This window comes from Mustelus asterias, chromosome 27, assembly GCF_964213995.1.
Source record: "Mustelus asterias chromosome 27, sMusAst1.hap1.1, whole genome shotgun sequence".
In the NCBI taxonomy this organism is placed as follows: domain Eukaryota; kingdom Metazoa; phylum Chordata; class Chondrichthyes; order Carcharhiniformes; family Triakidae; genus Mustelus; species Mustelus asterias.
The window spans coordinates 1,361,602-1,384,207 of record NC_135827.1 but is presented as its reverse complement, the minus strand read 5'-3'; the positions used below and the strand labels follow the sequence as shown (position 1 = coordinate 1,384,207).

The window sequence follows — 22,606 nt, the reverse complement described above, 5'->3', positions numbered from 1 at the left end:
GTTCCGAGGGGGCAGGACAGGGGTTTCAGTCCAGAATTTGTGCTCCTGCTCGAGTGAGACTTGGACACACAACAGACCAACACTGAGGACAGACTGCTGCCCATTGACACCAAATAATCTGATACTCAATAGTTCCGTGAAATGGTATATTCCCTTCACTGAGTCTCCCCAACCAATGCAATAATCTCATGAAAGCTGCCAGCTTGAATGGTGGGGCTGTGTCAGCTTACTTCACCGCTGACATGTGGGTCCTTTTGCCCTTCCCTCTGAAGCTGGGGCCCTATACTGCAGACGCCATTCCCAAAAGGACATCCCTAAGGTAGGAACTGAGCCAGCCAACGTTAACTAACAATTCAACCACAGACTGCTGGGATATCAGAGCAGAGTCTGGGCCAGTCCTCATCACTCGATGGCAATCAGGACAGGACCCTCACTCATCTTTCGTTATCCCTGCAAGATGGGCGGATTGACCAAGTTCGAAGATGGCCAAGTGAAACTTGCTCATCCAAAAACGAGAGCGACATGCACAAATAAATAACTTGAACACCAGCGGACTCACCAAATTCCTCCTCACTCCGGTTCCGGTGCAAATAGATCCACAGCTTGCGCCCAATATCATACTTCACACACGGATCTTTCTCATAGTGCAATCTGTCCAGAGCCCCACTCACAACTGTGTTAATCTGCAAAAAGATAATAGCTAATATGTGTGGGATGGAGGCTGAGGTGTGGGACCAGTGTTAAATTCCACAAAAGGACAGCCTCTTTCAGTGAGCCAACATAATCCCAGCAGTTACAGCTCTCCAATTCCACATGATCCTCCACTGTCACTTTATTACCCACTGCATACATTAAAGTTTACATATCTGCTTAGAGGATGCAAGAGCTCCCCCTACCCCCTCCCCTTACAAAGTTCTCCATCATCTACATAATCACAGCTCCCCTCCACCATGTACATGATTACCGATCCCCCCCCTCACCACGTAGACAATCAAAGCCCACTCCCTCTTCCCACAGTCTGTCTGAATATTTCAATCCCTCATTCAAGCTAAGAAGATGATTCTTTTCCAGTTTGAGTCAGTCCCTTTACCTGGGCACTGGTGACCTCGGGAGCCAGGAACTGCGAGTCTTTCAACAGCTCACAGATCTCTGCGCGGGTCCCCTCCCCATTTGGGAGCCGGGCAGCTGCATCTCGCACTGTGGGAGATGAATCATTGCATTACACACAAAATTATAAACAGCTTCTCAGAAATGGCAGAAGGGTGAGATATATGTGAATGGTTTTGTGGACAGAAACACTGTGCCAGCTCCTTGCCACACTACATGGTGACATTTGTATAACCCAGCAATTTGAATGTGAGCTGAGATACTGAGTCTCCACTGGACACAACACCAGAAACAGAAGCGGCTGTGTTCCAGCATCTTATCATATGTGTGGGGCAGGGAGACGATCAAAACTGGCACCAAAATATCAATCTGTCTCCTCTCACAGGTGATGAGAGAATTCTGCCCCATTTCATTCATGGTCAGTTTTTAGTTCAGATTTGAAGTATTCATTGTGTAAAATCTTCCACAAGTCCACATAAAACAAGTTCATAATCAGCAACATCATACTCACCTTATTCACACTTGAGGCAGCAACATGGAGGTGTTCACACAACCCAGTGGCTGCACATCTTCTCCATTTGGAGAAGATTCGGGCGGCACGGTAGCACAGTGGTTAGCACTGCTGCTTCACAGCTCCAGGGACCTGGGTTCGATTCCCGGCTTGGGTCACTGTCTGTGTGGAGTTTGCACATTCTCCTCGTGCCTGCGTGGGTTTCCTCCGGGTGCTCCGGTTTCCTCCCACAGTCCAAAGATGTGCGGGTTAGGTTGATTGGCCATGCTAAAATTGCCCCTTAGTGTCCTGAGATGCGTAGGTTAGAGGGATTAGTGGGTAAAATATGTAGGGATATGGGGGTAGGGCCTGGGTGAGATTGTGGTCGGTGCAGACTCGATGGGCCGAATGGCCTCTTTCTGTACTGTAGGGTTTCTATGATTTCTATGATTCATACCTGCACCTCCACCCAATCCCATACTTTCCCCCCAGTCCATTTCCTGGTGTAAATTAGAGCCCTCAGCAGAGGGGAGAATATCTGCAGAAATCCAGTTCAGAGGAGGTTCACCAGATCGGCGGCACGGTAGCACAGTGGGGTTTCTATGATTTCTATGATCGATTCCAGGGATGAAGGGACTGACGTATGAGGAGAGATTAAACAGTTTGGTCTTATACTCGCTGGAGTTTAGAAGGATGAGGGGGGATCTGATCGAGATTTATAAAATACTAAAAGGGATTGATAATGTAAATGTAGACCAAATGTTTCCTCTTATGGGGCAATCTCAAACAAGAGGTCACAGGTATACGTTGAGAGGCGGTAGATTTAAAAGTGAGATGAGGAGGAACTACTATGAATTTGTGGAACGCGCTGCCCCATAGCACAGTCTGAATCATTAAACGGTTTCAAGAGAGAGATAGATATATTTCTGATAAAAAGGGGGATAAGGGGATATGGGGAACAGGTAGCGAGGTGGATCTGAGACCAGGGAGAGATCAGCCACGATCTGATTGAATGGCAGAGCTGGGCTGAATTTGCTTACTTCTGCTCCTAATTCCTATGTCCAGGGACCTCGAGCTAAACACAATCCCCTGGCCTCGGCCAATGCCCACACTTTCATTCGCACTCACTCACACACACAGAGCATTGGAGAGGGCATTAGCAAAGACTGTTCGAAATGACTCATTCCCAAAGTGTTTATGGAGACCCTGCACCCCATTGCCCCTTCCCCAGCATACAGCAGGGAGGTGGGCCATTCTGCTCAAGGGTGCGTCAACTCAAGACAGATATTTAGTCTTTTAATGTATTTCAGAATTTGCCTTCCATTTGATTCTGGACAGAGTCCATTTTCTACAAGCTTTGGAGGCTAGTTTGTAAAGCAAATTTATTGAAAAACAATTCCCCAGACTTCCTTGCTTAATCCTGAATTCTAAAATCTAGTTTCAGAATCTCACCCAGTGACAGAATGGTGACGTAGGCTGGCCTATCAGACCGCAGCAGAGAATGTTCGCGTGCCTTATTGAGAGAAGGATCCTTGTCAAACACTCCCTTTACCGGGCCCACAACAGAGTCAAAGCCATGCATTCGGAAGGTGAAGGCTTTGTGGGGCTGGCTGTATCGCTGGCGCTCCTGTGAAAAGAACCACACACTATTTGCTGTAGTCCATGACATGCTGCTTAATAACGCAGGCTAAAATAAGCTTAGAAATCTCACTCGGAGTTTACAGAGCAAATTCAATACAAAAATGTCCATCTCCTGAAGGCCGTGCCGTTTGTTGGTTACAAAGAGGTCTCCACAACTCAACTAAAACAAAGCCAATTATTAAGGTGTGAGGGGAGAGCTGGCAAAGGTTTATCAGGTAAATAGGCCAAATGATATGGCAGCAGATAAATAACGTGAATATTTAAAAGTAGCAGTTCAAACCAAATATATTCCATTGAGGAACAAAAACTTATCCATCCATGGCCCACTCAGATTAGTATTAGATTAAAAGGCGAGTATAAGAGCAAGAAGGTAATGTTGGAGCTGTACAGACCATTGATTAGGCCACAGCTCGAGTCCTGTGTGCAATTCTGGTCACCTCACTATAGGAAGGATGTGATTGCATGAGAGGGGGTACAGATGAGATTTACCAGGATGTTGCCCGGGATGGAGCATTTGAGCTATGAGAGACTGGATAGGCTTGGGTTGTTTTCTTTAGAGCAGAGAAGGCTGAGGGGGCGGGGGGAGAGGGCAGGGGAACACATGATTGAGGTGTATAAGATTATGAGGGGTATGGACAGGGTGAATAGGGAGCAGCTGTTCCCCTTGGTTGAGGGGTCAATCACGAGGGAACATAGTTTTAGGATCAGGGGCAGGAGATTCAGAGGGGATTTGAAAAAAAAAATAACTCAGAGGTAGTGGAAATCTGGAATGCACTGCCTGGGGAGGCAGTGGAGGCCAGAACCTTACAGTCTTTTAGAACTATTTGGATGAGCACTTGAAACATCATAATTATCAAGGATATGGGAAAAGTGCTGGAAAATAGGATTAGAGCGACATTAGTTGCAGTTATTGTCAGTGCAGGCTCAATGGGCCGAAAGGCCATTTTGGTGTTGCTCGACTCTATGAGAGGCTTAAAATCAGGCAAAGATCAAAAGGGAAGAAACTGAATATGAGAGCAAACGTGCCAGGAATATAAAAACAGAACGCAAGAGCTTTCATAGGTACATAAAAAGAAAAAAGCTAAAGTAAACATTGCTCCCTGAGAGACAGAGACAGGAGAAATCATTGTGGAAAATGAGGAAATGGCAGAGACATTGGACAAAAGTGCTGTGTGTCTCTTCACAGTAGAAGGCACAAGTTACATACCAGAAATAAAGGGTGACCGAGTGGCTAGAGAGTGAGGAAATTAAAGTCTTTAATAATCAGCAACAAATAAACATTAGACATGCTTAAGGGTCTAAAACCGGACAAATCCCCAGCGTCTGATGGCCTCCTTTCTAGGTTTCTAAAAAAGATAGCTGCAGAGCTGGAAGATGCACTGGTCACGATTTTCCAGAATTCCCTAGAATCTGAAACGGCCCAAGCAGATTGGAAGTTAGCAAATGTAATACAGCTATGAAAGAGAGGAGGGAGAAAGAAAACTGGAAAGCACAGGCTACTCAGTCTGACATCAGTCATCAGGAAAGGAAGACTTCTTAATGCACTTCATCATCAGGCAGTCAGCATAGTATCATGATTTTTTAAAATTCATTTACAGGATGTGGTGTCGCTAGCCACACTAGCATTTATTGCCTATCCCTGATTGCCCTCGAGAAGGTGGTGGTGAGCTGCCCTCTTGAACCACAGCAGTCCCCGAGGCGTATGTACACCCACAGTGCTGTTAGAGAGGGAATTCCAGAATTTTGACCCAGCGACAGTGATATATTTCCAAGTCATGATGGTGATTGGCTTGGGGAACCTCCACCTGGTGGTGTCCCAAAGTATCCGCTGTCCATGTCCTTCTAGATGGCAGTGGATGAGACTTTAGATGGTGCTGCCTTAGGAACCTTGGTGAGTTCCTGCAGTTTGTAGATGGTACACATTGCTGCTACCGTTCATCTGTGGTAGAAGTGAATGTTTGTGGAAGGGGTAGCAATCAAGCAGCTGCTGTGCTTTCCACAGAATTCCAAGCCTTTGACCAGAGCTGGTAGCCACTGTGTTTATGTGGCTTGTCCACTTCAGTTTTTGATCAGATACGTTTTAAAGGGTGTGAGGCAACCCGTCTCCACCACCCTCCCAGGCAGCAGAGTCCAGACTCTCAACACCCTCTGGGTACAAAAAGTGTTCCCTCACATCCCTTCTAAATCTCCCACCCCTCACCTTGAACTTGTGTCCACTCCTGGCTGACCCTTCAACTAAGGGGAACAGCTGCTCCTTATCCACCCTGTCCATGCCCCTCATAATCTTGTACACCTCGATCAGATCGCCCCTCATTCTTCTCTGCTCCAACGAAAACATCCCAAATCTATCCAACCTCTCTCCATCCCAAGCAACATCCTGGTGAATCTCTCCTGCACCCTCTCCAGTAAAATCACATCCTTCATATAATGTAGCGAGCCACAGTGCTCCAGCTGTGGCCTCACCAAAGTTTTATACAGCACCAACATGGCTTCGCTGCTTTTGTAATCTATGCCTCAATTGATAAAGGAAGGTGTCCCATTTGCCTTTTTCACCACCCTACTAACATACCCTTCCATCTTCAGAGATCAATGGACAAACATGCCACGGTCCTTTTGTTCCAAAGAACTTTGTGGTGTCACTGATCAATTCAAGCATCGAGACCCTGGCTGTACTTCGAAGAGGGTGGTAAGTGCCTGGAATGCGCTGCCAGAGGTGGTGGGAGAAGCCAATACAACAGCAATGTTTAAGAGGCATCTTGACAGATACATGAATAGGCTAGGGAATAGAGGGATACGGACCGCATAGAGGCAAAAGGTCTTTAGTTTAGAAAAGTGTCATGTGTCTGTGCAGGCTTGGTAGGCCTAAGGGCCTGTTCCTGTGCTGTACTGTTCTTTGTTCTCATATAAATCTTTCATTTGAATCCTGATTCTCACCTGCTCTTGAAAAACTCGCTTTTCATCTCCAGTACTGGGTCTCACCACGTAGTCCGTTCTCCTATGATTAAACAAATGTCACCAGTCAGTGATCAAAACCACCAGAAGCTCACCAATCCCAATCACCGGCGCTACCCCCCCCCCCCCCCCCCCCGAAACTCCACCCGGATCCACTCACTGGACAGCTCAGAACCATATCCTGGGATTGCAGCCACCCTCTTCCCCATCGCGAACCCTTCCCCAGGGTCAGGCTGCTGATTCGAACCACAGATTCTCACCATGCCCCTTCCCCGTGTTCTGTGAATGAAGCCAGCTCTTGTACAAACATACAAATTAGGAGCAGGAGGAGGCCATTTGGCCCCTCGAGCCTGCTGTGCCATTTTATAAGGTCATGGCTGATCTACTTTCCTGTACATCCTCGAGACGCTTTCACTCCCTTATAGAGCAAGAATTTCCGTCTCCATGTTGGGATTGGCTAAAGGCAATGAGCCTGACTGGGTATGAGTGTTCTGATCTTTCAGTAGACATTGCAGACTGGATCTGACAATCATTCACCCTGTGCTACCGCTTATGTTCAAAGGAACTCTTTCTAATCGTGTGCAGCCTGAAGCTCGCCTCGCTTTGAAAATATCTCATATTTATCTCATTATCCAAAATGAATTTTGCTTTAATTGAAGTGCATGTTTCTAGCATTGATCTCAAAGCAATCAGCACTGAAAGCATCATAAACACAGCTCCTGCACCTGAGCAATTGTCAAGTCAGTTACAAATCAATAACATTCTGAGGGTGAATGCAGTTTTACACTGAGTACAGTCTCACACTCTCTCCCCTTCCTGCATTGATAACATCACAACTGACAGTCCTCTTTCTCATCTGCAGCAGCCCCCAGGCCCCCGAACCCTGAATTAGAACATAAGAACATAAGAAATAGGAGCAGGAGTAGGCCATCTAGCCCCTCGAGCCTGCCCCGCCATTCAATAAGATCATGGCTGATCTGACGTGGATCAGTACCACTTACCCGCCTGATCCCCATAACCCTTAATTCCCTTACCGATCAGGAATCCATCCATCCGCGCTTTAAACATATTCAGCGAGGTAGCCTCCACCACCTCAGTGGGCAGAGAATTCCAGAGATTCACCACCCTCTGGGAGAAGAAGTTCCTCCTCAACTCTGTCTTAAACCGACCCCCCTTTATTTTGAGGCTGTGTCCTCTAGTTTTAACTTCCTTACTAAGTGGAAAGAATCTCTCCGCCTCCACCCTATCCAGCCCCCGCATTATCTTATAAGTCTCCATAAGATCCCCCCTCATCCTCCTAAACTCCAACGAGTACAAACCCAATCTCCTCAGCCTCTCCTCATAATCCAAACCCCTCATCTCATTCAGTGATACTTACACCCTGGGCGTTGGGGGTGTGATGTCTGCGAGTTCCTCAGATTCCTGCAGGAGAGAGAAGCAATTTGTCACAGCCTCTTGGCCCTAACCCAACATTAACCCTTCAAGAGCCCAACGTGGGCAGCTGCAGTCCAATAATGACAGTGCTCGAATATCACAAAACCGGCACAGATTGCAAACCAGAGGAAAGAATTCATTTTATTCAAAAAATAAAGTAGGCGGAGATTGGGATTAAAGCGAAACTTGTTTTATATAGCACCCTTTCAAGATTATCGAACGTTTCAAAGCGCTTCACAGCCAATAAGGTTAAGTTTATTTATTAGTGCCACAAGCAGGCTTATATTAACACTGCAATGAAGTTACTGTGAAAATCCCCTAGTCGCCACACTCCGACACCTGTTTGGGGACACTGAGGGAGAATTTAGCATGGCCAATGCACCTAACCAGCAGTAATGGATTACTTGTGAAGTCCAGTCAGTTGTAATGTAGGAAACACGGCAGCCAATTCATGTACAGGAAGCTCCCACAAACAGCACTGTGATGCTGATTAGGGAATAAATACTGGCTGCTGCTCCTTTTTGAAAGCGTGTAAATGTGATCTTTTATGTCAGACTGGGCCTCGGTTTATGGGCTGCACGGTGGCAAGCACTGCTGCCTCACAGCACCAGGGGCCCGGGTTCGATTCCCGGCTCGGGTCACTGTCTGTGTGGAGTTTGCACATTCTCCTCGTGTCTGCGTGGGTTTCCTCCGGGTGCTCCGGTTTCCTCCCACAGTCCAAAGATGTGCAGGTTAGGTTGATTGGCCAAAGTAAAATTGACCCTGATTGTCAGGGGGATTAGCAGGGTAAATATGTGGTGTTACGGGAATAGGGTCTGGGTGGGATTGTGGTCGGTGCAGACTCAATGGGCTGAATGATTCTATAGGATGTTATTCTAATGCCTTATCCAAAAGGCAACACTTCTGACAGTGCAGCACTCCCTCTCAGTGCTGAACTGAAACGTTAGCTTTCACCTGTATGTTCAATCCTGCAGTGAGACTTTAATCCAAAACATGGTACTTACAGGCACTAATACCACTGACTGAGCCTCATCAGAGTTAGAAATAGGGTCAAGAGGACTTTCCAATTCTTTGGATTCAAGGAGAGCCTCCATGTTAATTGCGACAGGGAGATGTAGAACTTGCTTGAGGGAAAGAAAAGGATTTACCTCAGAGACCCAGTTCCTAATGTAGCAGTGTGAGTGGGCAAACCCCCCCTGCCCCCCCCCCCACCCCGGAGAGGGAGGGAGGCGGGGCCGCCCCTGAGAGGGAGGAAGGCGGGGCCGCCCCCCGAGAGGGAGGGAGGCGGGGCCGCCACCTCCCCCCGAGAGGGAGGGAGGCGCCCCCCCCCACCGCGAGAGGGAGGGAGGTGGGGCCGCCCCCCGAGAGGGAGGGAGGCGGGGCCACTCCCACCCCCCCCCGGAGAGGGAGGTGGGGCCGCCCCGAGAGGGAGGGAGGCGGGGCCGCCCCCAAGAGGGAGGGAGGCGGGACCGCCCCGAGAGGGAGGGAGGCGGGGCCGCCCCCGAGAGGGAGGGAGGCGGGGCCGCCCCCGAGAGGGAGGGAGGCGGGGCTGCCCCTGAGAGGGAGGGAGGCGGGGCTGCCCCCGAGAGGGAGGGAGGCGCCCCCTCCCCCCCCCCACCCGAGAGTGAGGGAGGGGGGGCCGCCCCCCCGAGAGTGAGGGAGGCCGGGCCGCCCCCCCAAGACAGAGGGAGGTGGGGCCGCCCCCCCGAGACGGAGGGAGGTGGGGCCGCCCCCCCGAGACGGAGGGAGGTGGGGCCGCCCCCCCGAGACGGAGGGAGGCGGGGCCGCCCCCCCGAGACGGAGGGAGGCGGGGCCGCCCCCCCGAGACGGAGGGAGGCGGGGCCGCCCCCCCGAGACGGAGGGAGGTGGGGCCGCCCCCCCCCCTGAGACGGAGGGAGCCGGGGCCGCCACCCCGAGACGGAGGGAGGCGGGGCCGCCCCCCCCGAGACGGAGGGAGGCGGGGCCACCCCCCCGAGACGGAGGGAGGCGGGGCCGCCCCCCCAAGACGGAGGGAGGCGGGGCCGCCACCCCGAGATGGAGGGAGGCGGGGCCGCCCCCCCGAGACGGAGGGAGGTGGGGCCGCCCCCCCCCCTGAGACGGAGGGAGCCGGGGCCGCCACCCCGAGACGGAGGGAGGCGGGGCCGCCCCCCCCGAGACGGAGGGAGGCGGGGCCACCCCCCCGAGACGGAGGGAGGCGGGCCGCCCCCACCTGAGACGGAGGGAGGCGGGGCCGCCCCCCCTGAGACGGAGGGAGGCGGGGCCGCCCCCCCGAGACGGAGGGAGGTGGGGCCGCCCCCCCGAGACGGAGGGAGGCGGGGCCGCCCCCCCGAGACGGAGGGAGGTGGGGCCGCACCCCCGAGACGGAGGGAGGTGGGGCCGCCCCCCCGAGACGGAGGGAGGCGGGGCCGCCCCCCCGAGAGGGAGGGAGGGAGAGACGGTGGGCAATGGAGGCAGGGAGGTTGCGCGAGAGGGAGGGAGTTGAGAAGCAGGAGGGAGGGTGGCGGGAGGCTGCTCTGAGATGGAGGGGAATGGAGGGAGGGAGGCTACTCAGAGAGGGAGGGAGATGGAGGGGTCTGCCCTCAGAGGGAGGGTAATGACGATCATTTCTGCACTGCTTTAAAAGGGGATATCCAATCTATTGGCATCTTCCCGCTCCTGGACAATACGCAGTGTACCTTGGGATATGTCTGATCTTTGACCTCGAACCACAGCTGACACAATGAGGTCATTTCCTTCTCGGAATCCCGTCCAGAACCTGGGCAACAGAGAAAAGGAAATTCTTAAAACCAAACAGCTAGTAATGGCAATCTTTCAATTTAATTACTAACCAATCTCTGTGAACATTGCTTACAAATAGCGCAGGACTCAAGAGTGCTTTCTGACAGCTGCTTTGATCTCATTAATTGTGGCTGCTCCATCTTTGCAAAGAGAGAATTTACTGAAGATAGTACAAGATCAATTTGAAGAAAAAGGTGACATGTCTGACTGATGCTGAAACAGAAATACTTACAACAATGTGGCTGGAGTTGTATTTACCACATATTAATAATAGCTTTCTTTAGTCTTCCCACCGTTATCTCTCCCAATTATTTGCATAACTCCCAGTTATTTGCAGAACCATGGCACAGTGGTTAGCACTGCTGCCTCATAGCACCAGAGTTCAATTCCATGATCGAGCCTTCCTCCATTACCCTTTCAAGAAGTTCATTCTAGACTCCAACCACTGTCTGTGGAAAAATATTTTCCTCACTTCACTTTTACTCCTTTTGCCAATTATTTTGAATCTTTGCCCTCTAATTCTTGATGTATTCCTGAGACGGAAGAGTTTCTCACTATTTACCCTGTCAGTTACCCTCAAGACATTCAAAACCTCTAAGTCTCCTCTCAGCCTTCTTTTCTCCAAGGAAAACAGACCCAACCTCTCCAATCTATCCTCATAGCTACAGTTCTTTGTCCCTGGAATTATTCTTATGAATCTCCCCTGTATTCTCTCCAATGCCTTCACATCCTTCCTCAAGAATGGCACCCAGAGCTGGATGCAGTGTTCTAGAAGATGCAGACTAGATGGGTCGAATGGCCTCCTTCTGCACTGTAGGGATTCTATGAAAGCTCTCTCGTCAGAACATTAACAAAAAGGGTAGAAAATCAGCCTCAATTACGTGGACAATATGAATCATATTTTCATAACGCAGTGTGAAAAACTTCTAACTTCATTCATCTCGCGATGATCCTCCCTCTGTTACTGATTCACTAACCAGAAACAGCCCTTCCAAAATCATGAAAGATTTCTGAACCCTGTATTAAATCTCTTATTCCAATTAAAAATAAAGTCACAATTCCCCCCACCTTTCTCAAAACTGTGACCTCTTCCTGTTGCTGTCTTTCGAGTGAATCTTTGCAACAATTTGTTGTTAACTCTAATATCCTTGCTGTAACTCCATGGGAAACTCCAATGAACCAATGACTTGGAAAATTTCAGCCTCCCATTCCTTGTCTTCTTGCTCAATGAAGGACAGCACAGTAATGGTAACGTGCATGTAAAATGCTTTGGGAGGATTCTGTCAGACACAATGAGCTGCTATAAAGGAACACGGGCAAAGGAGGAGTCGTTCAGCCCCTTCATATAAGATAGCACACTGCCCCAGATGGTCGACCCCCAACTCACCAATCCACTTCCACTGCTGGCCTCGCTCTGTGCAGTTTACATATGGTGCAAAGTTAGTGGGAAGCGCAGACATTCCACCTATGTCAAATCAAATTACATCATCAATATTATTGTATAAGCACTGTTACACGGAAAGATCAAACTCAACACTACTTAGAGTCTATGGATAAACAAAGACAATGAATCAACTGAGGGTTAGAAAAGAGGCAAATGTTAAAACATAGAACATAGTAGATAGGAGCAGGAGGAGGCCATTCGGCCCTTCGAGCCTGCTCCGCCATTCATTACGATCATGGCTGATCGTCCAACTCAATAGCCTAATCCTGCTTTCTCCCCATAACCTTTCATCCCATTCGCCCCAAGTGCTATATCCAGCCACCTCTTGATAGAAATATAGAAGATAGGAGTAGGAGGAGTCCATTTGGCCCTTCGAGCCTGCTCAAAGTACAAAGACAGCAGAGGAGTCAATGATGCCGAGAGATAAGGAAAGAAGTAAAAAAGTAGAACGTAAAAGAAAAAAGGAATATATGAAACTAATTATCAACGGACATGAAAAATAAAATACTTTACAGGCGCCCCAAAAAGAAAATGCTGCAATGGGAATAGGATCATTAAGGGATAGAGACAGGATAATGCCACAAAGGCCGGTTTCCTCCAGGTGCTCCAGTTTCCTCCCACACTCCAAAGATGTGTAGGTTAAGTGGATTGGCCATGCTAAATTGCCCCTTAGTATCAAGGGGATGAGCAGGGTAAAGATGTGGCATTATGGGGATAGCGACTGGGTGGGATTGTTGTCAGTGCAGACTCGATGGGCCGAATGGCCTCCTTCTGCACCGGAGTGATTCTATGAATATTTCCTGTTTTGGGTCAGAGAATAACGAGAGGTCATCAATATAAAATTCACTGAGAAATCGAGTAGGGAACTTAGAAGAAATGTCTTTTCTCAGAGCGGTAAGAATGTGGAACACAAGCATTTGAGGAAGAAGGGAATAGAGGGTTATGAGTGGAGGGTAAACATCAGTATGGGCTAGCTGGGCCAACAGCCTGTTTCTCTGCTATATATCCTATGTAATAAAAAAAATCCCACATTGTGGGAACTTGTGTATGGAGTCAGTAGAGATAGGCGAGGTGATGAATGAATACTTTTCTTCAGTGTTCACCAAGGAGAGGGGCCATGTTGTTGAGGAAGAGAAGGTGTTACAGGCTAATAAGGCTGGAGGAAATAGTTGTTCGGAGGGAGGATATACTGGCAGTTTTGAATAAACTAAAGGTCGATAGGTCCCCTGGGCCTGATGAAATGTATCCTAGGATTCTTTGGGAGGCAAGGGGTGAGATTGCAGAGCCTTTGGCTTTGATCTTTGGGTCCTCGCTGTCCACGGGGATGGTGCCAGAGGACTGGAGAGTGGCGAATGTTGTTCCTCTGTTTAAGAAAGGGAATAGAAATGACCCTGGTAATTATAGACCGGTTAGTCTTACTTCGGTGGTTGGTAAATTGATGGAAAAGGTCCTTAGAGATGGGGTTTACGACCATTTAGAAAGATGCGGATTAATCCGAGATAGTCAGCACGGATTCATGAAGGGCAAGTCGTGCCTCACAAATTTGATTGAATTTTTTGAGGAGGTAACTAAGTGTGTTGATGAAGGTAGGGCAGTTGATGTCATATACATGGATTTTAGTAAGGCGTTTGATAAGGTCCCCCATGGTCGGCTTATGATGAAAGTGAGGAGGTGTGGGATAGAGGGAAAGTTGGCCGATTGGATAGGTAACTGGCTATCTGATCGAAGACAGAGGGTGGTGGTGGATGGAAAATTTTCAGACTGGAGGCAGGTTGCTAGCGGAGTGCCACAGGGATCAGTGCTTGGTCCTCTGCTCTTTGTGATTTTTATTATTGACTTAGAGGAGGGGGCTGAAGGGTGGATCAGTAAATTTGCTGATGACACCAAGATTGGTGGGGTAGTGGATGAGGTGGAGGGCTGTTGTAGGCTGCAAAGAGACATAGATAGGATGCAAAGCTGGGCTGAAAAATGGCAAATGGAGTTTAACCCTGATAAATGTGAGGAGATTCATTTTGGCAGGACTAATTTAAATGTGGATTACAGGGTCAAAGGTAGGGTTCTGAAGACTGTGGAGGAACAGAGAGATCTTGGGGTCCATATCCACAGATCTCTAAAGGTTGCCACTCAAGTGGATAGAGCTGTGAAGAAGGCCTATAGTGTGTTAGCTTTTATTAACAGGGGGTTGGAGTTTAAGAGCCGTGGGGTTATGCTGCAACTGTACAGGACCTTGGTGAGACCACATTTGGAATATTGTGTGCAGTTCTGGTCACCTCACTATAAGAAGGATGTGGAAGCGCTGGAAAGAGTGCAGAGGAGATTTACCAGGATGCTGCCTGGTTTGGAGGGTAGGTCTTATGAGGAAAGGTTGAGGGAGCGAGGGCTGTTCTCTCTGGAGCGGAGGAGGCTGAGGGGAGACTTAATAGAGGTGTATAAAATGATGAAGGGGATAGATAGAGTGAACGTTCAAAAACGATTTCCTCGGGTGGATGGAGCTATTACAAGGGGGCATAACTATGGGGTTCGTGGTGGGAGACATAGGAAGGATGTGCGGGTTAGGTTGATTGGCCATGCTAAAATTGCCCCTTAGTGTTCTGAGATGCGTAGGTTAGAGGGATTAGTGGGTAAAATATGTAGGGATGGGGGTAGGGCCTGGGTAGGATTGTGGTCGGTGCAGACTTAATGGGCCGAATGGCCTCTTTCTGTACTGTGGGGTTTCTATGATTTCTATGATATCAGAGGTAGGTTCTTCACGCAGAGAGTGGTTGGGGTGTGGAATGGACTGACTGCAGTGATAGTGGAGTCAGACACTTTAGGAACATTTAAGCGGTTATTGGATAGGCACATGGAGCACACCAGGATGATAGGGAGTGGGATAGCTTGATCTGGGTTTCAGATAAAGCTCGGCACAACATGGTGGGCCGAAGGGCCTGTTCTGTGCTGTACTATTCTATGTTCATTCACAACGCATCTTGAGGGAAAAGAACAAACATTGCTAAAGCACCTTTCGCAGAATGTCCCAAAGCGCTTTGCAGCTAATAAAGTATTTCTTAAGTGCAGTCAATTTTTTAAACAAGAAACATGGTAGTTAATTTAAGCACAGCAAACAGCTCTGCTTCAATGGCCAGAGACTCTGCTTCAGTGATGTTGACTGAGCGTCCCTGCTGCTCTTCAAACAGTGTTACGTGATTCTTTACTTCCAGCTGATGGGGCAGAGTAGCTTTTCTTTAATATCACATTTGAAAAACAACAGCGCACTGGAATGTCAGTCTAGATTTTCCTGCTCAAGTCCTGGAGTGGGATTTGAACCTCGATCCTTTGGATTCAGAGGTGAGGGTACAACCAATGGAGCCACGGCTGACAAGCTCCTCACTTGTTTTCATCGTACTGAAAATGTCCTTTAAATGAGTCCATCCGGAACAACAAAATATACCAATGCTTTCATTTTCGTGAGTAGGCATCAAATAGTCTGGGATTGTTGTCGAAGCAGGCTCAATGGGCCGAATGTACTGTAGGGATTCTATGGAATACCAAGGTGTTTTCAGACAAAGGGAAAAGAAATATGACTGAGGCAGAGGAACTGAGTGAGGGATGAATAGTTGGAGCAGGAGTCCTGGCCGGCATCTGTGGTACATACTAAACATATTTAGGTTTGGAATAGAAAGAATGTTGGTCTTTCAGGGAATCGAGGGATGGGGAAGAGGGTGGGAAAAGAGAGTTGAAACCCAAGATCAACCATGATCATTCAAATGGGGAGCAGCTCAATAGACCATTTAGCCAACTCCTGCTCCTATTTCTTATGATCTTATGAACATCACAGGCTAATAACCACATGAAATATTTGAATTTTGATAACAAGTGAGAGCGACTGCCCTCAACATCAAGGCAGCACGGTATAGTGTCAAGGAGCTGGAGCAAAACTGGAGTCAATGGGAATCAGGGGAAAACTCTCCGCTGGTTGGAATCTGGCAGAAAGGAAGATGGTTGTGGTGGTTGGACGTCAATCCTCTCAGTCCCAGGTCATCACTGCAAGAATTCCTTAGTATCCTCAGCCCAACCGTCTTTAGCTGCTTCATCAACCACCTTCCTTCCTGTAAAGGTCAGATGTGGGGATGTTCGCTGATGACTGCATAATGTTCAGCACTATTCTCGACTCCTCAGATACTGAAGCAGTCCACGTCCAATTGCAGCAAGACCTGGACAATATCCAGACTTGGGCTGACAAGTGGCAAGTAACATTTGCGCCACAGAAGTGCCAGGCAATGACCATCTCCAACAAGAGAGGATCTAACCATTACTTCTTGACATTCAATGGCTTTACCATTGCCAAATCCCCCACTGTCAACTCCTGAGTGTTACCATTGACATGAACTGTAATATTGACATTGAACTGGGCTAGTCACATAAATACTGTGGCGAGAAGAGTAGTTCAAAGACTAGGAATCCTGCAGTGAGTAACTCACATCCTGTCTCCCAAAAGTCTGTCCACCAGCTACAAGGCACAAGTCAGAAGTGTAATGGAATACTCTCCACTTCTCCACTTCTCTGGATGAGTGCGGTTCCAATAACATTCCAGAAGCTCGACAGCATTCAGGACAATGAAGCCCACTTGATTGCTACCCCTTCCACAAATATTCAATCCCTCCATCACCAATGGCCAGTAGCAGCAGTGTGTACCATCTACAAGATGCCCTGCAGGAACTCATCAAGGCTCCTTAGGCATAACCAGGGTTCAGGATAAACACATTCCTCTTAGAGTGAAGGGCAAGGCTGGCAGAAGTCGGGAACCCTGGATAACTCGGGATATTGAGGCCCTGGTCAAGAAGAAGAGAGGCACATGACGTGCATAGGCAGCTGGGATCAAGTGAATCTCTTGAAGAGTATAGGGGGTGTAGGAGTAGAGTTAAGAGAGAAATCAGGAGGGCAAAAAGGGGACACGAAATTGTTCTGGCAGATAAGGCAAAGGAGAATCTAAAGAGTTTCTACAAATACATAAAAGGCAAAAGAGTAACAAGGGAGAGAGTAGGGCCTCTTAAGGATCAACAAGGTCATCTATGTGCAGATCCACAAGAGATGGGTGAGATCCTAAATGAATATTTCTTATCGGTATTTACTATTGAGAAAAGCATGGATGTTAGGGAACTTGGGGAAATAAATATTGATGTCTTGAGGAGTGTACATATTACAGAGAAGGAAGTGCTGAAAGTCTTAAAGCGCATCAAGGTAGATAAATCTGCAGGACCTGATGAAGTGTATCCCAGGACGTTGTGGGAGGCTAGGGAGGAAATTGTGGGTCCCCTAGCCAAGATATTTGAATCATCGATAGTCACGGGTGAGGTGCTTGAAGACTGGAGTGGCAAATGTTGTGCCCTTGTTTAAAAAGGGCTGCAGGGAAAAGCCTGGGAACTACAGGCCAGTGAGCCTCACATCTGTGGTGGGTAAATTGTTGGAAGGTATTTTGAGAGACAGGATCTACAGGCATTTAGAGATGCAAGGACTGATTAGGGACAGTCAGCATGGCTTTGTGAGTGGAAAATCATGTCTCACAAATTTGATTGAGTTTTTTGAAGGGATAACCGAGAAGTAGATGCGGGCAGTGCAGTTGATGTTGTCTACATGGACTTTAGCGAGGCCTTTGACAAGGTACCGCATGGTAGGTTGTTGCATAAGGTTAAATCTCACGGGATCCAGGGTGAGGTATCTAAATGGATACAAAATTGGCTTCTTGACAGAAGCCAGAGGATGATCGTAGAGAGTTGTTTTTCAAACTGGAGGCCTATAACCAGCGGTGTGCCTCAGGGATCAGTGCTGGGCCCACTGTTATTTGTCATTTATATTAATGATTTGGATGAGAATATAGGGGGCATGGTTAGTAAGTTTGCAGATGATACCGAGATTGGTGGCATAGTGGACAGTGAGGAAGGTTATCTCCAATTGCAGCGGGATCTTGATCAATTGGGCCAGTGGGCTGACGAATGGCAAATGGAGTTAAATTTAGACAACTACGAGGTAATGCATTTTGGTAGATCGAACCAGGGCAGGACTTACTCAGTTAATGGTAGGGCGTAGGGAAGAGTTATAGAACAGAGAGATCTAGGGGTACATGTTCATAGCTCCTTGAAAGTGGAGTCACAGGTGGACAGGGTGGTGAAGAAGGCATTCGGCATGCTTGGTTTCATTGGTCAGAATATTGAATACAGGAGTTGGGACGTCTTGTTGAAGTTGTACAAGTCATTGGCAAGGCCACACTTGGAATACTGTGTGCAATTCTGGTCACCCTATTATAGAAAGGATATTATTAAACTAGAAAGAGTGCAGAAAAGATTTACTAGGATGCTACCGGGACTTGATGGATTGAGTTATAAGGAGAGGCTGAATAGACTGGGACTTTTTTCTCTGGAGCATAGGAGGCTGAGGGGTGACCTTATAGAGGTCTATAAAATAATGAGGGGCATAGACAAGGTAGATAGTCAATATCTTTTCCCAAAGGTAGGGGAGTCTAAAACTAGAGGGCATAGGTTTAAGGTGAGAGGGGAGAGATACAAAAGTGTCCAGGGGGCAATTTTTTCACACAGAGGGTGGTGAGTGTCTGGAACAAGCTGCCAGAGGTAGGAGTAGAGGCGGGTACAATTTTATCTTTTAAAAAGCATTTAGATAGTTACATGGGTACGATGGGTATAGAGGGATATGGGCCAAATGCGGGCAATTGGGATTAGTTTAGGGGTTTTAAAAAAGGGCGGCATGGACAAGTTGGGCCGAAGGGCCTGTTTCCATGCTGTAAACCTCTATGACTCTATAACCTTCCAAACCAATGACCACTGCTCTCTAGTAGGACAAGAGCAGCAGATACCTGGGAACATCACCACCTGCAAGTTCCCCTCCAAGCCACTCACCATCCTGTAAATATATCGCCATTCCTTTACCGTCGCTGGATCAAAACACCATAAAACCACAAGACATAGGAGCAGAATGAGGCCACTCGACCCATCGAGTCTGCTCCGCCATTCAATCACGGCTGATATTTTTCTCATCCCCATTCTCCTGCCTTTTCCCCAAACCCCTGATTCCCTTATTAATCAAGAACTTTTCTATCTCTGTCTTAAAGACACTCAATGACCTGGCCGCTCCAGCCTTCTGCGGCAAAGAGTTCCACAGATTCACCACTCTCTGGCTGAAGAAATTCCTCCTCATCTCTGTTTTAAAGGATTGTCCCTTTAGCCTGAGGTTGTGCCCTCTGGTTCTAGTCTTTCCTACTCGTGGAAACATCCTCTCCACGTCCACTCTATCCAGGCCTCGTAGTATCGTGTAAGTTTCAATAAGATCCTCCCTCATTCTTCTAAACTCCAATGAGTACAGACCCAGAGTCCTCAACCGTTCCTCATACGACAAGCTCTTCATTCCAGGGATCATTCTTGTGAACCTTCTCTGGACCCTTTTCAAGGCCAGCACATCCTTCCTTAGATATGGGGTCCAAAACTGGGGTCTGACCAGAACCTGATGCAGCCTCAGAAGTACTTCCCTGCTCTTGTATTCTAGCCCCCTCGACATGAATGCTAACATTGCATTTGCCTTCCTAACTGCCGACTGAACCTGCACGTTAAGCTTAAGAGAATCTTGAACAAGGACTCCCAAGTCCTTTTGTGTTTGTGATTTCCTAAGCATTTTCCCATTTAGAAAATAGTCTATGCCTCCATTCCTCCTTCCAAAGTGCATAACCTCACACTTTTCCACATTGTATTCCATCTGCCACTTCTTTGCCCACTCTCCGAACCTGTCCAAGTCCTTCTGCAGCCCCAGATTCCTCAATACTACCTGTCCCTCTACAAATCTTTGTATCATCTGCAAACTTAGCAACAGTGCCTTCAATTCCTTCCTCCAAATTGTTAATGTATATTGTGAAAAGTTGAGGTCCCAGCACTGACCCCTGAGGCTCACCACTAGTCAAACCTGGAATTCCGTTTCTAACAGCACTGTGGGTGAACCTTAATCTCAGGGACTGCAGCGGTTCAAGAACGCAGCTCACTACCAGCCTCTCAAGAGCAATTAGGGATGGCAATAAATGCTGGCCTAGCCAGCAACACCCATATCCTGTAAATTAATTTAAAAAAACATGTCCATAAATGATTTGAATGAAAAACAGAAAATGCTGGAACTATTCAGGCAACCAGGCAGCATCTGTCCACACAGGATTAATGTTTCAGGTCGTTGGTCCTTCATCAGAACTGAGGCAAGAGTGAAAGGTAAAAGGGTTTTGAGCAAGAGAGAGGGGGAGGGACAGGACAATAGAGGTGGTCCAGGATAGTGTGGAGGGCAGGAGGGTCTCAATGAGAAGGCCAAAGGGATTGCTAATGTGCAAGTTGAAAAAACAAAAAATGTCTCCCAGATGAGATGTGAATGGTGAGATAGCAGCTGTCCAATTGCAAAGTGAAGAAATAAAGAAACAAGAATAATACAAGCCAGTAAAAACACACAAAATGGAGGCAAAGGTATGATCTAAAATTGTGGCTGAAGACAGTTGGCAGACAGACAACCAGAAGGGTTAACAAGAGGCGTTTAGACTAACCCCCACCATAGGTTCCATCACCTTCAGCTCTTACAGCACACACTGAGTGCAGAGGTAGGGCAAAAGAAATGTTACGCATAATAGCCAGTGAAAGAAAAGTGAGCAATATTTGATTCCGTTTCAAAGACTATATAATAGCACTTAGAGAGTGACTGTAATTCATTATAAATCAGACTTACTCCCACCTTCGCCAGAAAGGAAGCGGAGAGCAGAATGAACCAGTTCTGACCAGTTGGAGGTGTCTGAGAACCAAGAGTTTAATGTACTAGGGGCAGCGATTTGCCACTCCAGCACCTTCTCCTCAATCTGTAAAGAGAAAATCACACTGCAAGGTCAGAATATATGGAGAGAGCCACTGTGGCCTGGTCCCTGGTCAGAGAAAGCTCAGCTCTCACTATCATAACAGATATATACAGAAAATATAGCAGCGGAGAAAACCAAGCTGCATCACCCAGAGACAAGGCTAGACTAAAAGGGAGTGGGAGAGAGGGGGAAGAGGAGGCTAAGAGGAAGAGGAGCAGAGGGTGATGGAGAAAGGGTAGGAGGGAGAGGAGGGGGAAGTGAAAGTGAGGTGGGAAGTGAAAGTGAGGTGGGGAGCGAAAGTGAGGTGGAAAGTGAGGTGGGAAGTGAAAGTGGGGTGGGAAGTGAAAGTGAGGTGGGAAGTGAAAGTGAGGTGGGGAGCGAAAGTGAGGTGGAAAGTGAGGTGGGAAGTGAAAGTGGGGTGGGAAGTGAAAGTGAGGTGGGAAGTGAAAGTGAGGTGGGAAGTGAAAGTGAGGTGGGAAGTGAAAGTGAGGTGGGAAGTGAAAGTGAGGTGGGAAGTGAAAGTGAGGTGGGAAGTGAAAGTGAGGTGGGAAGTGAAAGTGAGGTGGGAAGTGAAAGTGAGGTGGGAAGTGAAAGTGAGGTGGGAAGTGAAAGTGAGGTGGGAAGTGAAAGTGAGGTGGGAAGTGAAAGTGAGGTGGGAAGTGAAAGTGAGGTGGGAAGTGAAAGTGAGGTGGGAAGTGAAAGTGAGGTGGGAAGTGAAAGTGAGGTGGGAAGTGAAAGTGAGGTGGGAAGTGAAAGTGAGGTGGGAAGTGAAAGTGAGGTGGGAAGTGAAAGTGAGGTGGGAAGTGAAAGTGAGGTGGGAAGTGAAAGTGAGGTGGGAAGTGAAAGTGAGGTGGGAAGTGAAAGTGAGGTGGGAAGTGAAAGTGAGGTGGGAAGTGAAAGTGAGGTGGGAAGTGAAAGTGAGGTGGGAAGTGAAAGTGAGGTGGGAAGTGAAAGTGAGGTGGGAAGTGAAAGTGAGATGGGAAGTGAAAGTGAGGTGGGAAGTGAAAGTGAGGTGGGAAGTGAAAGTGAGGTGGGAAGTGAAAGTGAGGTGGGAAGTGAAAGTGAGGTGGGAAGTGAAAGTGAGGTGGGAAGTGAAAGTGAGGTGGGGAGCGAAAGCAAAGGGGGTTGTGAGCAGGGGTGGGACCCAAAAGCGGGCGGGTGGGCGGACTGGGGCCAGTGGGCGAGCAGGAGGGGGCCAGTGGGCGAGCGTGAGGGGGCCAGTGGGCGAGCGTGAGGGGGCCAGTGGGCGAGCGGGAGGGGGCCATGGGCGAGAAGGAATGAGATAAAGAGTCAGAGAGTGAGAGAGACTCATTACAAACTACACTTGAAATCAGAAGCTAAGTTACTCTAAACTTGACTATTGTGCCACTTACCACGGCCACACTTGCCTCTCCCTCTGCCAGTAAAATCTCCTGCAGCAAACTAAAGAAACTGGCTGTTATCCCAGGAACTGCCGGCAACTTTGTCGCATCCAGACTCCTGCACAAAATACACAAAGGAATGAGCCACAAGGTCTGCCAAGCACACCAACACAGGAGTTTAACAGCACACATTAGGCCCCCATCATATAAAATTTTATTTAACTCCATCCTTAAAGTTCCAAGTCCAATGTTTCGAGTGGACTGGGCAAACTCAAACCTATTCCTTGCTTGCTCCAAAAACCAAATTCAAAATCCAATTGCACCCAATTCAAGGTCCTCACAAAAGAGACAAACACGATCCAAGCTGGTAACGGGAGGCATTGCACCCAATCCTGGGCTTGACCTGACGTTTGACTTTAGCCAAAAGGCAGGGGATGTTTCATTTTTATTCTGTAAATTAAGTTTCACATTTTGCATTCTTGTAATTATTTCCATACTTTGTAACTGTGCAATTCTTTGATTATGTTACTCCTTAT

The 22,606-nt window shown here is 48.1% G+C and overlaps 1 protein-coding gene across 1 annotated transcript in view; it reads right to left on the bottom strand.

Annotated features, from left to right (window-relative positions):
- nfrkb (nuclear factor related to kappaB binding protein) overlaps positions 1-22,606 on the bottom strand; it is an 80,902-nt gene that overhangs the window by 43,798 nt on the left and 14,498 nt on the right. The window contains exons 5-13 of the mRNA XM_078199234.1: positions 22,083-22,188; positions 20,592-20,712; positions 11,790-11,867; positions 10,300-10,379; positions 7,569-7,612; positions 6,173-6,233; positions 3,050-3,224; positions 1,091-1,197; positions 560-683 (exon numbers count right to left, since the gene is read on the bottom strand). Coding sequence (XP_078055360.1) covers positions 560-683; positions 1,091-1,197; positions 3,050-3,224; positions 6,173-6,233; positions 7,569-7,612; positions 10,300-10,379; positions 11,790-11,867; positions 20,592-20,712; positions 22,083-22,188 — 896 coding nt within the window. The remainder of the gene's footprint in view (positions 1-559; positions 684-1,090; positions 1,198-3,049; positions 3,225-6,172; positions 6,234-7,568; positions 7,613-10,299; positions 10,380-11,789; positions 11,868-20,591; positions 20,713-22,082; positions 22,189-22,606) is intronic.